We start from the raw sequence: 24,267 nt of genomic DNA, 5'->3' as shown, positions 1-24,267 counted from the left end.
ACTATCATCTTTACTTTTTAACTTCGCTCTAGAATATGCTATTAGGAAACTTCAGGATAACAGGGTTTGGAATTGGAAGGGTTATATCAGCTGCTTGTCTATGTGGATGACGTGAATATGTTAGGAGAAAATCCACAAACGATTAGGGAAAACACGGAAATTTTACTTGGAGCAAGTAAAGCGATAGGTTTAGAAATAAATTCCGAAAAGACAAAGTATATGATTATGTCTCGTGACGGGAATATTGTACGAAATGGAAATATAAAAATTGGAAATTTATCTTTTGAAGAGGTGGAGAAGTTCAAATATCTTGGAGCAACAGTAACAAATATAAATGATACTCGGGAGGAAATTAAACACAGAATAAATATGGGAAATGCGTGTTATTATTCGGTTGAGAACCTTTTGTCATCTAGTCTGCTGTCAAAAAATCTGAAAGTTAGAATTTATAAAACAGTTATATTACCGGTTGTTCTGTATGGTTGTAAAACTTGGACTCTCACATTGTGAGAGGAACAGAGATTAAGGGTGTTTGAGAATTAGGTTCTTAGGAAAATATTTGGGGCTAAGAGGGTTGAAGTTACAGAAGAATGGAGGAAGTTACACAACGCAGAACTGCACGCATTGTATTCATCTGGCATAATTAGGAACATCAAATCCAGACGTTTGAGATGGGCAAGGCATGTAGCACGTATGGGCGAATCCAGAAATGCATATAGAGTGTTAGTTGGGAGACCGGAGGGAAAACGACCTTTGGGGAGGCCGAGACGTAGATGGGAAGATAATATTAAAACGGATTTGAGGGAGGTGGGATATGATGATAGAGACTGGATTAATCTTTCACAGGATAGGGACCGATGGCGGGTTTACGTGAGGGTGGCAATGAACTTGCGGGTTCCTTAAAAGCCATTTGTAAGTAAGTAAGTTGTAAGTAATAACATCATCAAGTTCATCTTCACTGTCTTTGAGGAAATAACGTTAACGTTTAATGTTTTAATTTGTTAGTTTAAGGGGGCTTATACAGTAAGAATCGTGAAAAATTCGTTATTGTCCCAATCGATATAGTATACTTTTCTGTATTTATTTCCAAATTTTCAGTCATATTTGACAAGGAGGGTGTAACATATGCAGCAGGTGCTTAAGTACAAACATGTCCCAACTTTAGACTCATTTTCCCAATAATTACATCTTTCGAACAAAAAACCTGATATTTCAAGAACCGCTTGTCTGATTTCATTCAAATTTTGTATGCCTATCCTTTGTAATAATCTCCAGAGATTGTCCAATGGTTAAATTTGAATGAAAAATGAGCTATTTTCTAGAAAAATACACTGAGAAAGAAACAAAAGTTTTTCAATGCAAATTTTAAAATCTATAAATGTAGTATGAAGTCAGCTGTGATGCTTACCGAGGACCAATCTTTAGAATATGATCTCAGATTTAAGGGAAAAAATAGTAAATTGCTATTATTTTCTCAGTTTATGTTAAATCATGTTTTTTCTTCTTGAAAAATTCAAACTTCAAAACATATTCATGGTTACTAGATGTATTATATATAAAATTGAAGCTAAAATCATGTAGAGTAAGCGTGTAAAATTTGAAGAAAATACATGAAGTGGTAGTTAAGTTATTTAATACTTTGCAAAAAGTGTAACCGCGTCTGTATGAAACCCCTTAAAGTTTACGGTAACGGGTAGATACTCCTTTATGATCCCTTTGAAGGATAGATCTACTTCAAGAACTAACGATCCTGCCCACGTGAGCTCGCGATTTGCTCCATCATATAACCGGAGAAAATTATGACTTAACCTAGATCCAAACCAACATTAAACTATCCTTAACTATCCTATCCCGTGTAGGGGTAGGAAGAATTTGCAAATAGTCGTAGTGAAGACAACCCTCTTAGGGGAAGGAACCCCGAAATCAAACCCGACCCTTCAGGTAGAAGGTTATGACGTCAGGCCAGCATTCTGGAACATGTAAAAAAGTTTTTAACGCTAAAAAGCCCAAAGTAAAGAAACTCAATTCAATTTTCTGGAGTAGAAACATTCGAAAGAGTACCAAGTTACAAATTTATAAAATTCTGATCAAAAGTGTGATTCTGTATGCATCAGAAGTATGGACATTATCAGCAGAAGAGAAGAAACGCCTCATAGCGTTAGAAATGGACTGTCTAAGACGTTCCGGTAGAATTTCGCGCATAGACAGAATATGGAATGAAAAAAATTAGAGAAATCATGAATATGCATGCAACTACATTAGGTAAAGGTAAAGGTATCCCCGTAACATGCCATGAAGGCATTTGGGGGGCATGGAGGTAGAGCCCCATGCTTTCCATGACCTCGGCACTAGAATGAGGTGGTGTGGTCGGCACCACGCTCTGACCGCCTTTTACCCCCGGGAAAGACCCGGTACTCAATTTTATAGGAGGCTGAGTGAACCTCGGGGCCGTTATGATGTCCAAAATAAATAACTGAAGTATTACAGCCATTTAAAAACAATGGAAGAACGAAGAATCCCGAGACAAATATTTGAGTGAATCACACCAGAAAGAAGAAAAAGATGCCGCCCAAGTGTTAAGTGGTTAAGCGAAATACAACGGATAATGGAAGCAGAAGGGTTGGAGAGAGAAGCATGGATAGATAGAGAAGAATGGTGCCGGGCAACCGGAAGATGTCTAAGAACGTTGTGAAATCGATATTTACTACCACTACTACTAGTTTAGAGTAATGTTTTTCCATGTATCATCAACGAAATTAAAAATTAAACAAATACATTACTTGGAGGATTATCTGGGCCGTATGTCAGATTGACATATAAACGTTGAAAGTAAAATTTACAAATTTCAGAAACCAAGTGGTACAATAAAATTTGCATTATTAAAGAAAATTAGAACTGAAACAGTTTTAAAATTCCACAAAACAACACATGTTTTCGTTCTGTTATACTAGTTCAAAGCATGGATCCTCACAAAAATAAACAGAAAATGCTAGAAACCGCAGAGATACAATTATTAGACCACTGACGGGACGTATATGATTGAATTGCGTCCGAAATAAGGGTATCCATGACCCCATCGCAACTTGAAACGTCTTAATCGCGATGTTACCGCACGGACCTAATTTAATTTTCATCTTGAGGCTATTATTCATGTATGCGATACCTATAAACTTCTCCAATTTTCTAATTGTCTGAACTTCCAATCTCTTCAAATTCAAGTGCTTCATGGTAATACTTGTAACTCTGCAGTACCATCTTCAAGTTCCTTACTTCTCAGCATAGACTACGTAAGCCCTCGATAGTGCAAGAATTCAACCTTAGAATAGATATGATTTTATCAATTTTTCACAATTCCATTTCATTCACGAATACTGAGTTTAAAGGAAAGCGATACACCAGTATTAAATTATCTTCTCTACTAACTTCATAACCTTCACTCAATAGTCCGTATTGAACAAAAAACAGACAACTCAACAAAATTATTAAATTGCAAGTTTAAAAAAGATTTTGAGAATTTATTCTCTGCGTGATTGTGGCGACGAGGAATAAGTAGATTGGATTTTATCCATTGCTGGTAATGAAAAAGGAGATCACAATATTTCGAAGATTGGCTCTATGTTAGTCTTCAGGTAATAAAATGGGGTGATAAATGGATTCTTACTCGTTGGGGTTGTTACAAACAGCTAAATCTGATTTTTTTTTTTTATAATCTGTCCATTTATCTGTCTATTTATATTCGTTTTGATTTAAGTAATACGGAATATTCTGATGATTTTTGTTATTTGATCCAGGGAGTTCAAGAAATTTCTTACTTTAATTGTATACAAATAAACTGTCTGGATCAAAAACAGAAGCATATTCGGTTTTCAATTATGTATTTGTCGCAGGGCGCATGCATTCTTTGTTAAGAATCAGCCGACAATTTGCGGTACAAATTCAAGAAATAAGTTATCTTCATTGCATTTAAATATATTTCCTTGAACCAAACGAAAATAAAAAATAAAAAAAATTCCTGTATTACTTACAGAAAAACAGACATAACTACAAGGACACGTCTCCTATCTATATTCACCAAAACATGTACACTATATTAAAAGGCATAAAATGTACTTCAAATAAAAAAAAACAATTGGCTTATTTTACGACGCTTCATCAACTGCGATAGTTACTAGCGTCTCAATGAGATAAAGGTAATAATGGCAGTGAAATGAGTCCAGGGTCCAGCTCAGAAAGTTATCAATCATTTGCTCTTAACGGGTTGAGGGAAAACCCCGGAAAAAAAAACTTCAGCTAGGTAATTTGTGAAGCCGGACACGATCGTTTCACGATCAGACACGCTAACCGTTACTCCACAGCGGTGGAAAAATTCACTTGCACTAAATATAGGAAAGCAAATGTGAAGCACTCAATACTAGAGTTATTTATATTGAAATTCTGTCGTTCATCATAATTTAATATTATAATATACTTAACATAGATCATACAACGAAACAAAACATTATTCTTGTTGTCATTGTGACTGATCTCTCTATAGACTTTTACAATGAGCCCATTCCCCATATATTAAACTCTCTATAATGGATGTTTTATTCAGGTTCCGTACGTTCCATTTCCTTGATGAAAAACGGTTGGAGCGCGAATACGCGATTTGAACGAGAGAGCCAGGAAAATAGTCCGTGAGCAGCTTATTGATAAAACAGATGCGGTTAATGGAACGGAAAATGTTTTTCACAATTGTGATATGCAGTTTTTTTCAACAACATGGAAAACAGATAACATAAACTTTCGTAATGTACAACAGGAACTAGGAACAGTATTTCTCTTGGTGTAGTGCTACCGCAACGTATTTTAGCAGAGAGCGAAGGACCGAATAGTGGAATGCATGCGTCAGAGGCCGGAGTTCGATCAATCTCCGGTCGTTCGGTCAGTCACCCTGACAAAGAGGAATTTTTTCTAAGTTTACTTACTGTCGACACAGCCTTCTCTTCAACAGAGCATGTGATTGCTTCATAAATATTGATCAAGATGTGGTGGCATATTTTAAAGAGTAAGCTCGTATAATAAAATTATATTTTTTTTTGACAAAAAGAAGCACATACATACATACATACATACATACATACATACATACATACATACATACATACATACATACATACATACATTGCATAGTACATACGTCATATATTAGATTAATAGATTTGAATATCGCGGGCTCAAACCTTGCTGAGAATGATGTACTTTTATGAGCGATAAAAAACATCAGCATGATTTTCTTTCTCTTTTTATAATTTTAATTTATCACATATACAGGTTCTACCAAAAGTTTAAGGGCATCCCTCACGTGAAATCTTCTGATGTTTATAAAGAGACCAAATGCCTGTGAAAAATGAAATTTTTTACTGCAACTCAATCTCTCTATCTTTCAAACTGTGGATTATATAACAATTTTTCTGTTGTGAAAACTTGCTGAAAAAAATATATATGGATGTATTTAGATCAATGAATTTTGAAATAGAGTTAGATATTATCTCAAGTCATACTTCCACATCTCAATAATCTGCCACTTCACGTCCACTCTCCTGAATTTCGACCATTTTCACTTTTTTCAAGGAAGAAATTTAATCTTTCCACATTTGGAAATGGAGCAAATAAGCTGATTGACCAGTATTAACAACTCCCAATCTTTGCTGCGAACTTCAAACTCAAAAGAATTTTAGAAAATGGATTTTAATCCGTGAACGAGGTGTCACAATTTGTTTAAACAAAAAGTAATATTTGCACAAGAAGCCTTGCGTATATTTCTAACTCTATCCGAAGTTCATTGATCTAAATACATCAATTCTGGAGTAATTAATTTCTTTCCTGTAAAAAATGTAATTTTTCAGTAAGTCCCATATTGTAGGTTTAAGGTACATGAAAGAACCTTATTCGTGATAGAGGGATCCAAGAAAAAATTTTCGTCCATTTTCTCGTCCACGCTGAATCGGCGCAGAATAACCTCTGTAGCTGAACATGTTGTTAAATAATTTATTACTACTACCACCACCACAACCATATTTTTGCTGACTAAAAAGGGATAACTGTAACTGTTCTAGGACACAGCAATTACTGCCACAGTTTTTGTTTACCTATCACATTAGTATATTACGATACAAGGTTGGAAAATGCTTTTTACAAAATCGAGGAAAAGTTTGAAAAACGAGCAGAGCGAGTTTTCAATATCTGAGATTTTGTAATGCACTTCACAAACGTGTATTGTACAACATTTTTTGCACGATCATATTTTTAAAATTGCAAATACAATATATTTTGCATTAAAAATTTAGAGCACTATTATTCCAAAGCGTTCGCAAAACTATACTGTAATGATAACTAAGTAATAATAAGTGCACTGTAATGGGTCTATTTCAATATAGTTTTATGTTATGAAGAATGGTTTCCCTAGCAACAAGTTTCTGTGTGGATATTCTTAACTTTCAAAGACTAACAACAATAGCTGTAAATACAACAAAAATCACGATCGTGCAAAAAAACTGGATCGATATTCTTAATTTTCAGAAAGAACGTTGTCTTTTGGCGGATATTTATTTTATTACAGGTAATGGCAACCTCATACAATATTTTTTATAAGGCAACGCCTAGCTTAAACTATCTTATGTGACATGTTGAAATTTTATAATAGCTATTCGATTTACATATTTATCGAGGTCATGACTCACACATTCCTGATCTATAATCAACGTCACAGAAGAACATATGTCAATATAATCTTGGAATAATATTAAAATTCCTATTACAGTTTAGCAAAATTGAATTGAGACAACTACCTATCGCATACCCTCACAACACAAGACAGTGTATCATAAATTTATTGAGAATTCATGCTAATACTGATGGATCAATAACGCTATGAAAACCGTGGCAGTGAGTTACGTGGTAGCAGCAATAAAACGCGCTTAATGTACTTTATACCTTGCCTGCATAGGATTAGTTTATTATCCACGCCGTAGTTCAAGTAATGTCATACTTAACGAAAATTATGTAACAAAAAAAAAAGTTACAATAGCTATATTCTTCTCAACAGGGATAAGTTAGGAGCATGCAGTTTATGTATTGCATCCAATTTTTAAGACGGAGAGAAAATAAAAACACAAAGAAGGTTCTCTCTTAAACAAATTGTTAAATTGCAAAGAATAATATACTTGTATGACTGATCCATTTAACAGGAAAAAAACCCGTAGTTTACATATCTCAACATTACTGTTACAAATTATATTTTCACAAAATGAGTTTTTTCATGATTGTGTAATAATTTATTCCGTATACTACGGATTATTAAGGCCCATTCACAATGAAAATTAAACATAACCGTAACATAAACACAGAAGTTTGTGCCCAGGCTACCAAATGGGATCATTCACAATGATTCACATAAACATTGACATAAACATTACCGTAAGACGTTAACATGAAAGTTCGCAAACTCCAAACTTTCATGCTTATGCTTACGTGATTTGCAAACAGAACACAATCGTGGAGCACTGAAGTATACGACAGAATATGAGGAAATGGCGTCGCTGTTATGTTTCCATGGTTACCAAGTATGTTTGCTGTTATGTTTATGTTCCCATCGTGAATGATGGTATGACTTCTTGATTTTACCGTAACGTTTATATTCTTAAGTTAACGCTTACGTTATGCTAAATTTTCATTGTGAATGAGCCTTTAATATAATTTCGAACACCCGCAATGGACGACATGCTGTCAAGGACCAATCAGGCACGATTACAGGACTTCTCTTTCTCCTCACTTGTCAGATAAGTTAGGGCATTGTTAACGAAATAAAAGTATTTGTAGTGACGTAACGAGTTACGTAGAGCCATTGAAAATTATTACTATGAGACAGCAACTATTGCATTTATGTGTGTTTCCCATCAATAAGAACCACTCTTTTCGTTTGAATATTCAATGATTAAGCACGATTAGGTAAAATGGCATTATTTAATCATAATTTAATCGTAAACAGAAGCGTAAACAAATAAATATAAATATTAAACACGAAATTAACAGTACGTGCGAATATATGAATAAATTGCATCTTCATTATGAGACAAATAACACATTGTGTCCTAGATATTATGAAGTAAGCTATTAAAAGTTATTTCCCCATTTTGAAATGTCACTTAACACTATTTTGTTTCGAATTTTCCGCTCCATTTAAAGATAATTATAAAGATAATAGGAAAAGGAGTTTCGCTTAACGATGTGCGTCGAAGAGCTGACGTGACAGATATAGCATACTGTATGTACGTACGCTTTTCGCTGCTTATATCTCTATGTCGTGTCTTGAGCCATAAAAACAAAACAAGCAATGCTTATTAACCAAATTAAGATGTCCATATACTGTACATTCATTTTGTAACGCTCACTGCTAGTTGAAATTATAAAATATGTATGCAACTTAAGATACTAAGGAGAATATCTGTTTTCTTGCAATGAATACATTAATTTTTTACAGCTTTTGGTTTATTTTTGCAAGATTTCTTTCCTTAGGCCTAAGCTTTATCTTGACTCAGATTCGTATTACCGTAATTCAATAGTTGTATTAGTTGTTAAATTTTTAATTTCTAATGGAAGCACAGGTTTGACATTTCAATTTTACCAATCTTGGTATACTATAACTTACATAAACGTAACTTAATATACCTAAGCGTGGAATGATAACAAGTAGGTCTTTACGTGTTGAAACTATCTGTCGTTGTGTAGCATAAATTTAGCACAAAAATGATAATGAATAGTTCAAAGCATTATTTATTTATTTATTTATTTATTCTGGTGTAGTTAAGGCCATCAGGCCTTCTCTTCCACGACACCAGCATATGCAATGTAAAAAAGTAATATTCGTTGAAATGATCTCCGTTAAGACTAAGTTGGTAAACTGTGTGGTATTCCACACAAGTAGGCCCTACACTCAGCCAAACAGTTAAATGGATAATATTATATTTTCAAATTACAATTTAGCTTTTTGTATCCTTTAATACCGTTTTATCAGATTAGGATAATTTTTCACGTAATTGTACACTTCAATATTACACATTTAAATATCACAAAAAAAAAGGTACTGCTCATAATCAATATAATAACTTTCTACTAGAGTATGTAATCAGAGTGTGCAGTAATGCAGTTTCCAAGGTTATCTTAAACTAACGGATCTAAATAACTTGGTTACCTCCGTAAGGCGACAAAAGAGCAATAAATTGTAAATTATGTACGTAAGCTACTTATACATCAGTTATCAGTTACTATTACTATCTCTTCGAATGAAAAATCGATAGTACCGTAAATAATTCGGAAACCATTATGGGTAATTCTCTCCAGTACAAAAATAACAAGAAATTGTCGAAAATTAGGTAGAAATTGGTGAAAAAATACAGCATATTATTGAGTTCCCACTATAGATGTTACTAGTATAAACTTCAGTTTATAAAAACAAACAAATGGTTGAATCTTCGACAAATGTCATTCATTATTCAAATGCTATCACTGCTTACTTCATGTCAATTCTTTGAGATCTGTTGCTAACATAACGATGTACCATTACCAGCAGTTGGAATTTATTACACTATTGGACATTTGACGACCTAGAACCTAGAAGCCTACACGCGTCATAATTCACCCATACAACTCCCACGTGTCATACACACTTGCCATAACCTTTCACTTCACAGACACATGACAGACTGTCCCCAACAATTCGATATTCGTAACGGGAATCGCTTCCGAAGATGCGTTACATATGACTAACACGAGATTTTGTCATGCTATTCGTAATCGGAATGTGCAGAGAATGATTACCAGTTCCCCAAGACCATGCTAATAAACGTATATCCCTACTCTGTTCTTTTCTCTCCCTTCCCCTCGGCAACTTCCCACCATTCTTGCAACGGCCTTCCAGTACTGTTAATCCAGTAGTCTTTCTTGTTCGGTTGCTTTCAGTTCGTTGGCGCGCTTCGTGTGAGTCTGATGTGACAGATAGGATAGTGCAGTAGAACAGTTTATACGGTTAACAATGTACTCGCGTCTTATCTAGTCATATAACAAATTTAAGTTAAAAACTTCTCGTTTACATGGGTGCTATAGTGCATTATAGTAATAACGATATTAAAACAGTTTTAAAACAGTGTTGTTCAGAAAAAACCAAAGTGAAAATGTCTGTGAAAGCTTATATGGATAGCAGAAGACACATCATACCTTGGTTTTCGTGCCCTCAGAGCCAGAAGCTGCCAGCTTTGGGAAGCACCAGCCACCTCAAAAGTGTTTCGGTGTCTGCTTCGCGGCTGAATTTACACCATCACCATCACCACCAACATCAGGATTCATCGAGGTCTAGTTCTACAGCTGCTCCCACTCCAGTATCTGCATGCTTCCCCGTGCTCAACAATAACAACAACAATACCAGCAACAATAATAACAATGTTCTGGATAGCAGCCCATCATTGCAACGTCTCGACCCTCATGGACGGCGACTACCCCTTACACCTGCCGGTAAGAATGTTTGTTCTTTGTACACACCTGCCTCACAACACAAAACTTGATCTTTCAGCACCTGCTTGTTTGAAATACTTCACAAATTGAAACAACCGATATTAACTTACTGACTCAACTTCAAAAGCGTTCTCATTTTAGGTAATAGTACCTAAATCTACCACCAGGTTCATCTTCGTAGAACAAAAGAAATAAGCAAATTCCATTTTAAATTGTATTAAATTTGTTCTCCTTATTAGATTTAACGGTCAAAAACAAACATGAGATATTGCTTTATAATAATTTCAAGACAATAGGATTTATATTTTAAGACAGACGATAACATATTGTGGACATAAAAGTCATGTAGAGAAGGATTTGTTAACTGTGGGGCTCAACCTCCTGTAGGATAGCAACGGAGTTGGTAGAATAAAAAAACAATAAAAAAATAAAATTGAAGTAGCTCTGGAGTTCCACACGGTGATGTTGTGGAATCATCGCTGCACATCCCTAAAAGAGGCACGTAGAAAACTATCAGAACGGAATTAAATTTGTAGTAAAAATGTTGAAGTCGCAATCTTAATATGGTATTTAGCCTACCTGGAAGTCAGAACTCGATAATTTTAAAATTTACTGGCTGTGTAAGGCACCATAAAGTTAATTATATTATTATTATTATTATTATTCTTACCCAAAATGAACTTCAATAATAGAGGCGATAATGACGGTTATACGTAGCCTACCTACTGTACTGGCAAACCGAGACGTAAAAGAAAAAAAATAGACAATTCTGCGGGTATGATATACTCGGTGGTCTAATGACTATCATGCTAGCCGTTGCATCCAAGGTTCATAAGTTCAAATTTGACCGCGATCGAAGGATTTTAAAGAAAATAAGACCAATATAGCCAGCCACTTCCAACGGACACTGAACGAATATTGCACACGTTTATCACTGGGCCTAGCTTCTTTCGGATATGAAGTAAAACTGTGGGTCCCGTATCGTAGATTTACGGTACATAAAATAATCCTGTACCTAATAGAGAGCTCCAGGCAAAATTTGTCGCCCGTTTCGTGCCTACATTGAATTTCGACCAGTATCGGTTTCTGGCCTGGTTGCAGGTTTTCGCAACTACCATCTTTATCACCATCATTATGAGATTACCGATACCCAGATGATAGAAATTATCAGACTCTTTCTCATGCACTTTGAACTATAGCATAGCTTTACCACAAACGGAGACATCCAAATGATGATGGTACTAGGCGTGCAACCTTTGTGGCTGGGCGTTGTTTCTCCGCATTAGAGTAATTAAAAAAATGTGAGATATTCCATGGGACAAGAGAGGCTTCTGACATTAGCAATACTTTCAGTGGAAAAAGGCTTTATCATAAACATTTCCAATTTCAACCAGAAAGTTATTGATAAGTTTGTTCATAAAAAGGATTTACTTTTTTAAAGTACGGTAAGACTAAAGGAAGATGTTTTAATATATTATGTATAGTATACCCTACCTATTATTTACTATTTTAATTTGTTCGTGTGATTTTAATAACAGCTGATCCTGTACATAATTATGTTTCATTCGAAATTTTATTGTAAAATGAATACCCCTTTCCAGTACTTTTTCTGGCGGAACGGTTTTTCATTGTTGTTTAGTCAACTGTCCGAAGACAGGTTTGATCTCACAAGTGATATCAAGAAGGCACCACTTATGAGACAACTAGACCAGGAGATAATGGGATAGGCTGGCCAGTTCCTTCTCTCCTCTTCTGCATACATCGCTGACTAGCTACATATTACACTATAAAAAAATAGTCAGACTTCAGATGTATAGGCCTACAAACAATTGTTCTTCCTCTGATACATATCGTCAAGTGAGATATACTGCCTGTTGATAGATGTAGGCTACATATCAGTCAGAACCTCAATCAGAGGACAGAACCAAAATAAAAAAATGTTAATATGTTTCTTCTTGAACTCCGCTAAAGCCTTAAAAGTCCTAAAGCTGGATGAAAAGGGATTCAAAATGACAAAATTCCCGTGCACTGGACGGTAATCATTTCCCTGTCCACTATAATACAGAGTGATTCACGAGGATTTACCGCCACTTACGGAGCTTATTTCCGAAGACATTCTGAGCAAAAAAATGTCATATAAACATGTGTCCTAATCTCAATATTTTCAGAGTTACATTAATTGAATATGCTTGTAAAATACCATTATTCTTTAGTTTTAAGGGTAAAAGAATAGTTATTACAAATAGAGAATGAACTATTCAGAAGTATCATTTCTTTAATTAGCTACTATTCTGAAGGTAAAAATGTGTTGTGAATTCCATAATTGCTCTGTACAGATTTTTTTTTTTCGATTTTTAACTACAAAATTACATTTTTCTTACGCATTTATCACAATCATTACAAATTACGCCACTCTTGTAAATTCTTCAAGACTGTACATTAGGATGCATAATTAAACTGTAAAGAATCAAGTTCCTAAAGTCGTATAATTTGTAACAATTTTTGTGATAAGTGCGGAAGAATAATGTAAGTCTAATTTTTAGCTAAAAATTGAAAAACAAAATCTGTACAAAGCAATTAGCCTAACAATACATTTTTAGCTTCAGAACATTAGCCAATCAAAGAAATTATACTTCTGAATAGTTCATTCTCTATTTGCAATATCCTTTTACTATTAAAACTAAGAAAAAAGGTATTTCACTTACAACTTCAAATTAGTGTAACTCTGAAAATATTGAGATTAGGACACATGTTTATATGACTTTTTTCCTTGACATGTCTTCGAAAATAAGCTCCGTAAGTGACGGTAAATCCTCGTGAATCACCCTGCATATCTACAAAGAGTTCCACAGCCTTTTTCTCCAAAGAAAAGTACTACCCCTTCCTCATATTTCGTTACGTATTTCTTTCTGTCGGGGTTAAATTTATGTTGCATGGTTTGGAGATCGTTTTCAGAGGTGAAATTTATAGGTATATAAGTTAACTGCATCCACCTAAGTTATAAATTATTATAGGCTTCCTATAGTGAACCACCACTGATTTCCATGTTTTTATGAAACGTTTATAAGTTAAATTTTATCACCTGTACTCTGCATGAATGTCACATTCCTCTTATTTACTTAACATTGCAAAATAAGGCGACATTTTTATAATATATATCAGTTAGGTTTCCTAGACGATTATTTCATTTAACTTCTTAAATATAACAATTTTACACTAAATACTAGAATAATAGCTTATTATTTTTAACGATATATAGTACAATAGCATAACTTATTAATTTCCAAATAGACTAAGATTTTCTTTAGATTATATTATCATGAAATTTCTTAAAAATATGTTTTAATGACATTTCTTAAATTTACAGAGGCACTGAAGTATTATGGAAGCCGACTTACAGAATATGAAAGGATCGAGGTGGAAGAATATCCAGAAATCTGGTACTTGGGCCTTGACGCTTGCAAGATTCATGGAGATCCACAGAATGGAGGATTTGATGACGATAATGGCAGTTATAACAAGGTAAATTGCATATGAACATTTGAATATATTAAATAATATAAACTCTTAGACAAATATGCTACTCCTGGTTTTCATATTTATACATATTTAGATATCAAATACGGTACTCAGCAGTGACCATTTTTTTTAACTTTGCTTATGATTATATTACAGTCGTTAAACGCGCATTCAAGTGCTAATCATAGTCTATACAGCAGGGATTCCTAAACTTTCGAGTGTCACAATCCCCTTAAAACTCATTTCAATGTTTTGCCTAATTTAGGTTGGTAAATAAGTTCTACTCTTTAAATATCTGCTTAACGTGAATTAAATATCCATAATAAATTGATAGTGATATTAAATTTTAGTTTTAGGTTTTTTTAATATCATCTGAAAATAGGCCTACATAAATACAAAATTATTTTACGTTACATCACGTTTTTACTGTGAAAAATGAAACCAGTTTTTTAGACTTAAAATAAGATTGTTGATGTTGCTTTGCAGCTGTCAGTTTTGAGAAATCTGATTCAATTATAGATATTCTCAAGTCACAAGTCTGGCTCAACATTAAGTTTATTTCTATCTCTTAATTGTTCTTTAAGAAGACCAGAGCAAAAAATGTGCACTGACATAAATATATTCATAGAAATAACATTAAGTATTGTATTTTAGTCCACCTCTGTGAAGTAACGATTAGCATGTCTGACTGGAACAAACGAGCCTGGGTTCAAATCCTGGTTGGGGTTTTTATCTGTAGTTTTCCCCTCAACCAACTGAAGCAGAATTAATTACTGGCTAACTTTCGGTGTACAACATCGGACAAGAATTCATAATCATTTATTGCTAGAAAGTTGCTGAAAATAGGGAATTAATCAAATTCTGTAAACTTGGTGAGAACACAAGCTTCATTTCTTGATCGTTGCTTCAGTTTTATCCTGGATGGTAAAACACTGTTCAAGTAGGAATTTGAAGACTGAAATTTAAAGAATTTAAAAAGCTAAAAATGGCATATAGATAAGCAAGACATGCAAACCAAGAAATATTTCTCAGACAATCTCATTCCTGTTAAACTCTGTATCTCAATAGTCTGAGATAAAAGAAAAATTCCAACAAGCTCAGAAAAATATGATAACATGATAAATTAAGTTTAATTAAAATACAATTTGAAATCACGTCTTAGTTCCATGTATCCCTTTCGAATGACTTGAGGACCTTTAGAGGTCCACGGACCACAGGTTGAAAACTGCTGGTCTATAGTGGTAGTACCATGTCTCCAATGACAGACTGAAACTGGAGTTAAGGCTGCGTGTATCATTTTTGTGAATATTATAAAACATCTTAGCCTATTTCACTATACTGGCACTCTGATCTAAGATTAATTCTTTTGAATTGTATGTTTGTCTAGGTTCTCCATGACCACATATCGTATCGGTACGAAATCCTTGAAGTAATAGGCAAAGGCAGCTTCGGCCAAGTCATCCGTGCATTAGATCATAAAACTAATCAGCATATAGCCATCAAGATTATTAGGTAAGTTGTTAACATATTGATTTCATTAAATTAATAGTCCTTAGTGATCTTGTGATCACTATGCTTGCCACTGCGTTAAGGTTTGCAAGTTCAAACTTTGCTGAAGGGAATGTATATTTAAGAATGATCAAAATCTATAGCATAGAAGTAAGTGGAAAACCTGTGGACTTGCGGCACGTAAAAGAACCCTGTCCCTGAATGAATGAGTTCTAGGCAATTGTACAGGTTATTTGTCAATTGCCTCAAAATTCAATTCTGAAGATAGCTCAATGAATTCATATTAATGGCATGAATGAGATGGTTTTTTAGCCGGAAACCCATTCATTCTTATTTAGCTTCTAAAATACACTACTGAATTATAATTAGGTGTATTTTTAAATATTTAATACTCTATTATGACAAACTGATATCAGAATGTTAATTTGGGAATTGAGTTATTTTCGGCAAGATTTCTGAACTGTGGAAAATGTGCTTTTAAAAGTGCATATGACATATGTAAAGGAAACACTGACAGCTAAATACGAAGGTGTTTAAAAAAGCAAGGTAACAAGAGCTATCATGGACAAACTTCATTTCACAGACAGATATACTGATACACAGTAGTAGCGCACTGGTACGCATTATTTTTCAACATAAACACCACAGTCTACTATGTACAATCACGAAGCTTGAGTTTTGAGGGTGCTAGAAACAATAGACTGTGACGGTACTATTTTGCATTGCCTGTAATGAGGCGATATTAGCGATCCTAGTGGTGAGCAACTATCTAATGTTTGCATATTTACTACGTATTGAGCTTCGCGACTGTATATACTAGACTGTGATAAACACCTTGCTTGTCCAAACATTTCTTCTAACAGTATACCAAGGCATCGATGCCTGCATAGAAGAAATCTGCATCAAGTCCCTCAAGCCACATCATGACAGCTTGATGAATGGCTGTATTGGTATTGAATGCCTACCACCCAGATGCTTCTTCAACAGTCCAAAAAGATGGAAATCACTGAGTGCCAGGTCGGGGTTTTAGGGTGGATGGTCCAGTACCTCCTATTGAAAATGCTGTTTCAATGATATGACATGATGACGAATTTCTGCCGGGGAGGTGCCCTTCAGGTGCAAAAACTAGATCACACTACGCATTTGTACATTTGACCATGTTTCCATACGGGCAGCCATCTTACAACTGATATTATGAGGGTCTGACGCAACATAAGCGCCATCTAATGACTGCGTTATAAAGCTGTGGTCTGCTGCTGCGGCTCCGGTTGAAAATTCGAATAAGAGGAGGAATATGTCACCTGCGAGAGCTTTTGTTACCTTACTTTTTGAATAACCCTCGTATATTTTTAATCAAATTGTATTTTAAACTGTCATAACATTAATATTGTGATTACTAACGAATACCAGTATACTGGTATGTTCGCAATAAAACGTATTTTTAGATGAGCTATGTCTAAATTTTTGTCTCTTCCCACAGGAATAAAAAGAGATTTCATCATCAAGCACTTATTGAAGTAAGGATCTTGGATCATCTTCGCAAGAAGGATAAGGATGGAAATCATAATATAATTCACATGCTAGAGTACTTCTACTTCAGAAATCATCTATGCATTAGCTTCGAACTGATGAGGTAAGATGATTCTTAAAATTAATAATCTACAAATTATAAGTCAATCTTAACTAAATCCTAGACCTATATAGATATAACAAACATGTTTATTATTAAGATCCAAAATGCATAAATTCACTTTAAATAACCATACAAAATTTCATATTCTTAGTTCAAAAACCGTATGATCTGTGATCAATGAAATATAATAGTGCATTTGGACAGATGTCTATCTAAGTAAAAACTGTCGTCTAATAACATAGTAGCCTACATCTGCAGTTTAATTCCTTTTATGCTCGACCATGCCGAAATGTAGTAATTATACACCTGGTAGCAGTCCTTTAATGCATGTCATTAAAGTACACCTATTCATTAAAGTTCAGGTTTTCGATTATTCTCGGATATGCAATCGAAAGACAATGAGGGAAACGTCACGGAGGCTGGAAGTCCAATACTGTCGCAGAAGGTTATGTTCTGTTACTATAATAATTAGCGTTAATTGTAAATAATATTCAAATAAATTCAATTTGTCATCTCATTTTTCAATTCTAAATCAATTTCCAGGTTATATCAAAATTAGTTCATGTTATTCTCTAGATTATATCAAGGTCAATGACATTATTGTTCCTCGGAAAAAATCAATACTTTCGCGTCTGCGCACATCTCACAATTTACGAGCTATGCACAAAGTCACTTCCACTCTTGAGTCAGTTACGAATAAAATGAATACTTCTGAATAATTTCAAGTTAGAAATATGATCGAGCATAAAAAGTCGTATGAAACTTGCCTATAATGGTAATTAAGACGCTCATATGAAAATTATGAAACTCACTTGTGCTCGTTTCATAAACAAACATACTCGTGTCTTAATTACTATCATTATAGGCTCGTTGCATAATGTACTATTACTGTCCGATAAATAATTTAAGTTTGGAACTGGACACAATATAATGTTATTACAGTTCAACGAATTTAATTTATTAATGTAGATTATCTCATGTTACTTACACCTTACAAAGCTGTAATAAAAGCTATACTTTTTGTGTTTCAGCCTAAATCTGTACGAACTGATTAAGAAGAACAATTACCAGGGCTTCAGTCTAAGTTTAATCCGACGGTTTGCCCATTCTCTTGTGCAGTGCCTCAAGTTGCTGCACAGAGAAAATATTATTCACTGTGATCTCAAACCTGTAAGTATTATAACAGTTTGAAATGAAATTAGCACAAGTTACAACTTACTAACAACTAATTTAACCGAATGTTTTAGTTACGAAAACAGATTTGCTTAAGATTATTAATTGGATACTATTCTACAAGAAGGAATCTACCCGAGAAATACGCAATTAAATTCAAATTCTTTATATAAGAAAATGAGTTCAAAATATGAGATAAATGTAGAGGTGCAAACTTATTTTGTTGGCTCACTTTCATTGTGAATTGATTCCTTTCTGCAACTTGTCAAAATATAATAACTATAGATATTAATAGCCAAAAATCTATGCAAAATCATGTAATAGTTTGGAATTCTTGTGTTTGTTCCTGTAAAATATCACTTACTGTAATCAACTAGTCTTTCAATCATATCTTAAATTTGTAACTCTATTACAGGAAAATGTACTCTTGAAACAACGAGGTAGCAGTTCCATCAAAGTCATTGACTTCGGAAGCTCATGTTACTTTCACCAGAGGATGTACACATATATCCAATCACGGTTTTATCGATCTCCAGAAGTCATACTAGGTCTGCCATATGGGACAGCAATTGATATGTGGAGTCTCGGTAAGTGACACTTTCTTTTTCCAAATGCATAACATAGATTGAAGAGGTAGTACATCCTTGATTAACAAAAGAATGCAGTATCATTAAAATGCTCTGTCTATAAAATATTGAGTAGTTGATAACCACTTAAAAATGAAGACTCAAATATAATCAGATCGACATATTCTTACTTCTTTAACAATTTATATGATTAATGATCTATATTTAGATTTTTTTAACTACTGTACATTTCCATATTCTTTAATTTCGTCGACATTTTACCTGTATGTTTGTTTACATTTTTATGCAAATTTTTAAATCTGTCTTCTAACAAACGCAATGACAAATTTCATTTCCATTTAACATTTCGACAAAGAACCTTTGATATATTTAGATCATACCGATGTAGTTTGATCTTTTCTTCTACAGCATTATCCCTTCATGGACCTATCGTTTTCAACTTCTCTGCTGCGGGGTGATGCATGATAGGTTGACACATTAAAAACTTCTATAGAAATTTTATTTCTTGCAATAACGTAATAAATGTTGTACATGTACATTCATTAGGTTTAGGAAAGATTTATTTATGAGAGTATATCTACCATTTTGATTCAGATCTTCTTGAAGCCGCACACATGCACATTTGAGACTACTCAGTAACACAGATCTTCATAAATTTCATTGTACAATTGAACAATTTTGGCTGTCATTTCAAGAAGTGCCTGAGGTCTCGTTGGAAACAACTTTTCCTTCAAAAACCCCCATAAGAAGAAATCACAGGTGTCCACAGGTGTGGACTAGGGGTGGCAAAAACTGTCCACAGTTGTGGCATTCTGGATAACGATGCGATATCACTCAAGGGCCGAAAATGATGTGCAGGAAATCCAATACGACATTAACTGTGTATGGGGTGGCACCGCCCTGCATGTACCATTGACTTTGCTTTCACATTGCTGGTGATTGCGCTGGCTTTGGTTGCTGTCGTTTTTCTCCTTTCACTCTGCCCTCCTGTTCTAACTTATTGGAAAGCTGAAGGTGTTTCGTGCTGGTGCCCAATGAGTGTGAATAACATTAGCAGTAACACTCCTTGTTTCAGCGAAAAAGATAACTTTAACTTGATATTCAGTCGACAAATGACCGTGATCCGCCATTTCTCTCAACTGACTGCTGCGCGGTATCAGCAACGCCTACAGCATTCTCGTGCTCTCTAGTGACACTTGCAGGAACTACTTTAGGCTAGAGCGAAATTACAGTGTTTTCCGTTAAATAATGTTTCCCTAATAATTATTTCAAATGGTCAACCTATCATGCGCCACTCTGTATATTAAGATATTTATTTTTTCTCAATATATTAGCAATGAAGTCTCAAATTTAAAAAGAAACATGTCTTCAACATTCTTTATTTCCAGAGGGAACCAATACAAAATTTGATTTGCCCACTTTTCATCTCCCTCTTCATTTAGTCATATACTTTCTAAAAGATTCAATTCCTGAAAATAACTTCAGAAGAAAGAGGAAATTTGATCTCTTACTACGTAAATTTATAGACAGTTTATACATATATAAATGCAGTACCTACATAAAGAAGCTCACCAAAATGAAATTTTTATACAGGCTGTATTTTGGCTGAACTCTACACTGGTTACCCCTTATTCCCGGGAGAGAATGAGGTGGAACAGCTGGCTTGCGTCATGGAAGTCCTTGGTGCTCCACCAGAGGAGGTCATCATGAATGCTTCTAGAAGAAGACTCTTCTTCGGTAAGAATCTTAAAATGAATCTCGCGACTAGATTTAAAATACTGACAAAATTGTTGAACTAAATGATATTTGTTCTTTACAGACTCTAAAGGAAATCCTAGGTGTATTACCAATAGTAAGGGTCGAAAGAGGAAACCAGGATCCAAAGATTTGGCCACTGCAATACGATGCAATGATACACTATTTGTGGATTTCATATCCAAATGTCTAGAGTAAGTATAAAATATGAAAACAAGAATATATGAACCAAGAAGGTTCGCAGGGGCGTAGCCTACTCAGGAAGAATAGAGAGGGCATTTATTTCTTCTTGACATATAATTTAAATATAAAAACTATCATTTTAATGTAAAGATTAAATTACATTATTCATTCCTTTGATTTCTTTTTTTTTTCTAATTTTAAATTATTATAAACATTTTATACATAACTTTTGTTATAATATACGTAATTATTTTTTCTTTGCATAATTTCCCCTACATGTTTCATAAGATCATAATCTCGTGTAGTGTAGCTGGTATAGCGCTGGCCTTCTGTGCTCGAGGTTGCGAGTTCGATCCTGGCCCAGAACGATGGCATTTAAATGTGTTTAAATGCGACAGGCTCATGTCAGTAGTTTTACTGGCATGTAAAAGAACACTTGCGGGACAAAATTCTTGCACACCAGCGATGCTGATATAACTTCTGCAATTGCAAGCATCGTTAAATAAACTATAATTTTTTTAATTCATAACCTCGTTCGTGTAGTGTGATATTGTCTAATAATAATAATAATAATAATAATAATAATAATAATAATAATGATAATAATAATAATAATAATAATAATAATAATAATATCTGAATACGCCACTGCTCTTAAGTCTTACAGTTTTAATATCAAATGGAATATTATGTAGCTTATTTTTTATTTGATGTTTATGAGCAAAGACTCCAACAATGAGTATATGTAATTTTGGCTGTTTGTAGATTACTGTTAGCCAGTTATGCAAAGTACCTGTAACTTAAAACTGTTAAACTTAATACAAAATTAAGCAATACCAACATTTTTGGTTATTCAATTAATACTGAAGTCAATGCTCAATATCTGATGCTTTCTACTAAGTCTATTAGTGAAGTATATTAGAAGTACTGCACAACTTTAAAAATGTTAATCCACAGTTAATTCCCGATTTACCGCGCAAATCGTCTGTAGCTGCATTTAGATTGGCAACAGGCCATGACTGTTTGGCCAAGCACCTGCGTAGAATTGGAATATATCAGTCCCCTAACTGCCCATTGTGCAACTCAAATCAAGAAATGGATTCGGAATGCCTCAAAATCTGTGCTTCAGTGGCTGACCATGACAATATCTTTGAAAAATATTGGAGTGCAAGAGGTCAAATGACTTTATTGTCAAACACCTGGCATTAGAAAACAACAAGAACAACAAATTTTAAAATGTCAAATAATTAATTTTCATTACAATTTCAGTTCTTTTAAATTAATTAATCAAACGCTCAGAACATTGGATTTCTCCATATTTCATTCTCTAATATGCTAGTAAACGTCTGTGATGTTAATAGCACTTTTATCTGAGATGCTGATAGCTTTGCACTTTAATATGTGCTGCAAGTTCATAGTCCCGAGCGAGATGGCTTAGTGGTAACAGACTGGACTCATATTCGAAGGTCTCGGATTCAACCTCTAGATGCCAACCAATCTGGTCAATGTTTTTTCTGTAGTTTCCCTCGACTATATACTGTATATACGTGAATACTCTGCACCATCGAATAATCCACGCACCCTAATTTAGGAAGGGAGGGGGGGAGAAATTGGCTGTAATTTATGATTCAAATAATGCATGCACCCCAGTTTTTCTTCGCTAAATTCCAGAAAAAATATGCGTATATACAACTAATGTTTAGTTAAATAAAGGCGAATGCCAGCTTGGACTCTAATTACCACGAAATAATCTTAGACAATACAACAGCATGAAGCATTTCCAACAGCAAACTACAGACAAGTCACGATATGACCTAGGAGTTAAAGCTATTATAAATAAAATAGAGATAAAATTGTTCAAAGCCAGTCTTTTAAATACATCTCTGTAATTTTTATTAATTATCAAGCTTGGGCGCGCCAAGATGGAGTATATTACCGGCCACTGAACGAATATTGCACACGAGACGAGTAGCAGGGTTGCCAATAAATGCAAACGAAATGATACTAAACGTGAGGAATGTTGCTACAGGTGGAAGGTTAGGTTAGGTTTGATTAGGTGTGTAATATTAATACTATGTTGGCGACACTGAAACCCACTATCAAATTAACGAAATATGGCGAAGTGGAGTCCCTGTAATTTACAATTAGGCCTACCTAAATTTTTAAATTTATTCTCTCTTTCTTATAATTCCCTTTTTGCTTCAAACATGAGAAATAAAGTACTGGAATTAAATTTCATGTCCCATTTAATTCTTAATGATGAACTAAATTTAGGGAAAGTTTTCTCTGTTCATTATTTACTAACTCATTAGGAAGGTTCTGATCCTTATGATCAGTGCAATTTAGCCTGCATAACATAGTGCAGAATGCATATTAACAGAGGAAAATAGAACAAAAAGGAATTGCTAGCTACACAATCATTTTTACTATATTATACATTCAAATAGTTATTGTATAAAGGAGAGTAAAAATGTTTTTTTAAGCCACTAGATCAGTTATTCAATCTCCTCATCATTTATTTGTATGCAAGAGAGATAAGTTTCTTTCCGCGGAAAATAAAAAGCTAAACTGTGAGACATCAATTTCTATAATGTAGTTTAAGATTCTTCTTATTCCATTTCTATCTTTCATACACAATTCCAAGATTGCAGTCATCAATTTCTATTAATTTGTCATTTTCATATACCTATATCCTCACTTAAGTTAGTTATCTGTATGTTTGGTGATACAGGTAAATGTCATTTTCTATAAAATGTGTGAATTAATTCAGAATTGTGTTCATAATTGTCTATTTCCAAGTACGAAAAGGAATAAAATTTTCTAAATTTCAATCAGGAATGAACTAAGAATCAATCAATCTTTTTAATGTATCCAGCTGTTTGCTGACAACATAAAGTCCACTACAGTCCACTGTAGTCTATTCAGTTGTTGTTTTTCACGAGAAATGAGGGGTATTTTGATCGGTGTTCATTATAGATTTTTTATTTAATTGGGTTATTTTACGACGCTGTATCAACATCTAGGTTATTTAGCGTCTGAATGAAATGAAGGTGATAATGCCGGTGAAATGAATCCGGGGTCCAGCACCGAAAGTTACCCAGCATTTGCTCGTATTGGGTTGAGGGAAAACCCCGGAAAAAAACCTCAACCAGGTAACTTGTCCCGACTGGGATTCGAACCTGGGCCACCTGGTTTCGCGGCCAGACGTGCTGACTGTTACTCCACAGGTGTGGACTTCATTATAGATGCCTGTTGCTAGTAGCCAGAGTTGGGGTGTAATGAACTAAGAAAAATATTTTTAAAAGTGGGAAGTGAGAAGAACCACTTTGAATTTTTTTAAATTAAATATTAGATAATGAT

General features: G+C 34.2%; 1 protein-coding gene across 1 annotated transcript in view; it reads left to right on the top strand.

Moving 5' to 3' along the window:
* Positions 1-24,267, top strand: part of LOC138710882 (dual specificity tyrosine-phosphorylation-regulated kinase 4-like) — a 552,841-nt gene that overhangs the window by 522,427 nt on the left and 6,147 nt on the right. The window contains exons 4-11 of the mRNA XM_069842065.1: positions 10,275-10,548; positions 13,916-14,070; positions 15,455-15,579; positions 17,057-17,209; positions 18,241-18,379; positions 18,798-18,969; positions 20,563-20,706; positions 20,789-20,918. Coding sequence (XP_069698166.1) covers positions 10,275-10,548; positions 13,916-14,070; positions 15,455-15,579; positions 17,057-17,209; positions 18,241-18,379; positions 18,798-18,969; positions 20,563-20,706; positions 20,789-20,918 — 1,292 coding nt within the window. The remainder of the gene's footprint in view (positions 1-10,274; positions 10,549-13,915; positions 14,071-15,454; positions 15,580-17,056; positions 17,210-18,240; positions 18,380-18,797; positions 18,970-20,562; positions 20,707-20,788; positions 20,919-24,267) is intronic.

This window comes from Periplaneta americana, chromosome 12 (genome assembly GCF_040183065.1).
Source record: "Periplaneta americana isolate PAMFEO1 chromosome 12, P.americana_PAMFEO1_priV1, whole genome shotgun sequence".
Lineage (NCBI taxonomy): Eukaryota > Metazoa > Arthropoda > Insecta > Blattodea > Blattidae > Periplaneta > Periplaneta americana.
This window is presented reverse-complemented; position numbering and strand designations above follow the sequence as displayed.